The sequence below is a fragment of the Vidua macroura genome, chromosome 26 (genome assembly GCF_024509145.1).
Source record: "Vidua macroura isolate BioBank_ID:100142 chromosome 26, ASM2450914v1, whole genome shotgun sequence".
Classification (NCBI taxonomy): Eukaryota; Metazoa; Chordata; class Aves; order Passeriformes; family Viduidae; genus Vidua; species Vidua macroura.
This window is the reverse complement of record NC_071596.1, coordinates 3,019,396-3,023,435: the sequence shown is the minus strand read 5'-3', so window position 1 is coordinate 3,023,435 and position 4,040 is coordinate 3,019,396. Positions and strand designations below refer to the sequence as shown.

At 61.2% G+C, this 4,040-nt stretch overlaps 1 protein-coding gene across 1 annotated transcript; it reads right to left on the bottom strand.

Annotated features, from left to right (window-relative positions):
* Positions 1 to 1,201: 1,201 nt before the first annotated feature.
* LOC128819199 (la-related protein 6-like) lies at positions 1,202 to 3,363 on the bottom strand. The gene is made up of 3 exons (XM_053999184.1): positions 3,197 to 3,363; positions 2,779 to 2,977; positions 1,202 to 2,363 (listed from the first exon to the last, which is right to left on the bottom strand). Exons 1-3 carry the CDS (start codon positions 3,361 to 3,363, stop codon positions 1,458 to 1,460), a joined length of 1,272 nt encoding a protein of 423 aa, XP_053855159.1. The 3' UTR covers positions 1,202 to 1,457.
* Positions 3,364 to 4,040: the final 677 nt, after the last annotated feature.

Sequence of the window (4,040 nt, the reverse complement as noted above, 5' to 3'; positions counted from 1 at the left end):
GCACCAGCATCTGGAGTGGTGTGGTGGGGGGAGCAGGGAGGGGGTGGTTTTACCCTGCCACAGTGGGAAGGGGAGAGGGGCTGAGCACTGGAACTGCCCTCCAGACCCGGGAATTACCTGCTCCAGAGGTTCACAAAGAATCCCCTTGAAGATTCCCAGGGAACTCTGCTGAGCAGCAGAACATTTCCTCTCTCCAAGTCTTGGGAAGCAGCTCCAGTGTCCATCCTTACACTGACAGCATTAAACTCAACCATTTCAGGAGCACTGGGGCCAAGACCATCCCAGTTCCCACCAGTTCTTCTCCCTTCCCAACCAGCAGGTTTAGGATGGCATCTTTCCTGGTGGCTCCCTGAGCGCTTGTGACAAGCAATTCTCTTGGGAATTTCCCAGACCTGCTTGCCCCAGCAAGAGGCCATTCCCAGCTGGGGTCTGGGGGATGAAATTTACCACAAGGACAAGGAATTCCTGATCCAGAGAATTCTCCTCACTGCCTGTAGAACAACTCAGTGCCAGGGTCCTGCCTGGGTGATGGGCACCAGAAGCCACACCTGCTTTGTCTTCCACCCCCTCATCCTCATCCCAGAGGCTCCTGACTGCAGGGACTGCCCTCAAAGCTCTCCTCACACGAGGTGTGACCCCATCCCCTCACCAGCCCTGCCCACCTGAATCCTCCACTCCAGCCCTGCAGGCGTGGGACTCATCCCACCACATCCCAGCTGTGGGCACAGACCAAGGGCACCTGCACTGGCAGACTCCTGTAGCCTCTCCCTTAACCCTTTCCCAGAGGAGCTGGGGAGGCTGTGGGATCAGGAGGGACACAGGAAGCCTCCACATTCAATGCTGAGATGCCAGAGAGCCTTGAGCACACAACAGCCAGGAGGAACCACGGCCCTGCCACCACAGCCACCACTCTTGTCTCTCTCAGGCTCAGCCAACGTGGGCCACCTGTCCTGGGCACCCCTCAGTGTCCCCACTACCCCAAGGACAGCAAGGGAGGCAGCTGCAAGCAGGAAGGGACCCTCCTTCCCTTGTCTGGCTGCACCTCAGGCAGCAGCAAGACCTGGAAAGATACAAAAAAACAAAAAAAAACAACAACAACAAAAAAAAACAAAACCAAAAAAAAAAAAAAAACACCAAAAAAAACAAAAACACAGCATCAACCAGAGAGTGCCTGGAAACTTAATCTCTCTTTATTGCCCATTTCTCATCCAAAACCTGGACCCCAAACCCAGCTCTGGGCCCTGAGCAAACACAGTCTCACTGGCATGAGCACAGCACAGCTCCTGCTGCTGCTCAGCGTCTGCCTCGAGCATCGTCCTTGCCCCAAAACTTCTGTCCCCTGGATCAGCTGCACTGCCACTGCCCACAGCTCGCAGGACCAGAGAAAAGTCTTCCGCTCGAAAGAAGAAGGGAAAATAAAGACAATTACAAACCCTAACCCTGAATCTGAACAAGTCTCAGTGCCGGAGGACGAGCTCTTCTCTCCCGAAGCTGCTGCCGAGGCCCTTGGTGCCCTCGGGGCTGTGGGGCAGGCGCAGGACCCCGTCCCACAGGCTGAGGGGCTCGGACGCCCACTGGGCATCCCTGGGGGGAAGCTTGGGACAGAGGCCGCTGCCCCAGGGTGTCCAGGAGCCGGCCGCGCTCCCCGGGCGGCTCTCGGTGCCCGAGCCCACCCCGAGCGGAGGGAAGCCCTTGCTGGGGAGGAGCGAGCCGGGAAAGGCGTTGGAATCTCCCGGCGTGAAGTCGCCGCCAGGCCAGGTCGGTGCCAGCAGGTCCTGGTTCAGGAGGAGGGACAGCGACCCTGAGGCATCATCCGGCTCGGGAGCGCTGCTGGGCAGGGAATCCTCCCGGCTGCAGGGGAAGGTCAGAGCCGCCGCTGGCACCTTCCAACCCGCCCGCTCCTGCCCGGCTTTCTTCTTGCCCCCCTTCCCGCAGAGCCGCACCACCCTGATGCTGTGCCAGTCGCGGTGCCCGAGGCTCTCGGCGGCGCTGCGGGCGCTCTCCAGGCTCTCGTACTCCACCAGGGCACAGCAGCGGCTCAGCAGCTCGGGGAACCGCGACGAGTACTTGCGCACGTCCGAGGGCAGCTTGCGGCCCGGCCGCAGCAGGCGGATGGAGGCGATGGCGCCGAAGGGGCTGAACATCCTCGTGATGGTGTCCAGGAAGTTCTTCTGCAGGGGCAGGTCCTGCTCCCGCGGCTGCAGCTCCCAGGCCAGCAGCAGTTTGCTGGGGGGGACGCTCAGCAGGTACTCGGGGATGGGGAGGCGCCGCCTCACTTTGGTGCCCTCCTTGTTCACCTCCAGCAGCGCCGAGAACTTGAGGGCGTAGAGGGTGAGGCGCCAGTCCCGGGTCAGGTATTTCACCTGTGCAGAGAGGGTGGAAGCCCCATCATCTGCCTGCCCCAGGCAGGGAGCACCCTAAACCCCTCCTCCAGGCAGGCTGTGACCCCATCCAACACCCCCAGGGCAATTTTCCCCTTCTGCTTTAGCAGCTTTGGGATCTGCACAGTCCCAGTGTCCCCCAGGCTCTGGCAAGGAGCCACACCTTCCCCCGAAGCCACACCACCAGCACTTGGCTGGGTTTTTTTAAGGGATGATCGCTTCCAAAGCGGCCCGTGGGTAGAAGAGGTGAATCCAGCCCTGGGGGTGATTTGAGGAGCTTTCCCTGCTCCCCTGGGCACAGAGGGCAGCGAGCAGAGCCCAGCTCTGCACCAGCAGGACACAGCCCAGAGCTCCCCGCACACCCCGGAGGAGGCAGCCCCGCGCCCCCGGGACCCACCTTCTTGAAGGACGTCAGCAGTTTGATGCTGACAAAGCCCATCTTGTTCTTCTGCACGTGCTTGAGGAGGAAGGCGTCCTTGGCCAGGTTCTCGTCGGACAGGTAGAACTCCACCTGGGCCACGATCCTGCGCACCAGCTGCGGGTCGGGGCCCGGGCAGGCGTGCTCCAGCAGGGCCACCCCCAGCTCGCAGGAGCTCCTGGCACAGCAGCGGGGACACAGGGGTCAGCTCCCACCGCGGTGGGACAGCAGAGACCCCCCCAGGCAGCCACCAGCCTTGCCCTGGCTACGGGAGCAGCCCCAGCCCGTGCCTCGGGAGCCTCCCAGGAGAGCCAGGCTGGGTCAAACACGTCCCAGACAGGGGACATGTCCCTTGAGGACAAACATGCAAGGGCAGGGCTCAGCCCCTCCCACGTACCCGGTGTAGCTCTCCACGATGTCCTCCTGGCCGAGCAGGGCGAGGGAGCAGCTCCAGGGGGCAGGGAGAGGCTGTGCCAGGAGGGAATTCCTCGGTACAGGCACTGGGGTGCTGCAGCTGGGCTGGGAATCGCGCCCCAAGGGCACTCCAGAGCCACGTGAGGACATTGTCCTGCGCCTGGGATGTGACACAGGAGGACAGTGCTGGGACACCCCAGCCCTGGGCTGCAGCCCCCAAACCCGGCCCAGGGCTGGGGCACATGAGGAGGTGGTGGCTGTGTCCTCACCTGCTTGGTAACACTGGAAGTGAGGAAGTTCTAAGCTCTAGCAGTACATCCCAAACACCCCGAGGCAGCAACTCCCAAATGCTCCTCAGCTCCCAAAACACAAAGGCAAAAAAAAAAAAAAAAAAAAAAGAAAAAAAAAAAGGGGGGAAAAAAGGGGGAAAAAAAAAGGAAAGAGAGAGAAAGCCCCTGGGGTGAGGGGGTGTGGGTTTATAAACACACCCTGAAGGAGCTGCAGGGGTGGTGGTGGACCTGCCCACACACTGCCTGCTCCAGGTGAAACCTGTTTGTGGTTAAACTGCCCCAGCTGAGCCCTGGGACGAGCCAGGCTCCTCCTGCCTCATCTGCAGAGCCAGGCCAGGGCCCAGGCAGGGCAGGGCCAGCAGAACCTGTCCCCTCTGGTAGCCAGGGGGGCAGTGAATTGCAGCCACGAGGCCTCTGAGTCTGTGCCTCAGTGTCCCTGCCTTGAGCAGGCACAGTGACAGCCACATGGAGGGGAGGGAAACCTCTGTCCAGGGAATCCTTTGGGCTCTCAAATCCTTTGGGCTCCCAACCAATCCT

Excerpts from the sequence above, each read along its gene's own strand:
- LOC128819199 (XM_053999184.1), bottom strand. The coding sequence starts at position 3,363 with ATGTCCTCACGTGGCTCTGGAGTGCCCTTGGGGCGCGATTCCCAGCCC. Across the intron at positions 2,978-3,196 it reads ATCGTGGAGAGCTACACCGG|GAGCTCCTGCGAGCTGGGGG; the intron begins GTACGTGGGAGG and ends CTGCTGTGCCAG. Across the intron at positions 2,364-2,778 it reads TGCTGACGTCCTTCAAGAAG|GTGAAATACCTGACCCGGGA; the intron begins GTGGGTCCCGGG and ends CTCTCTGCACAG.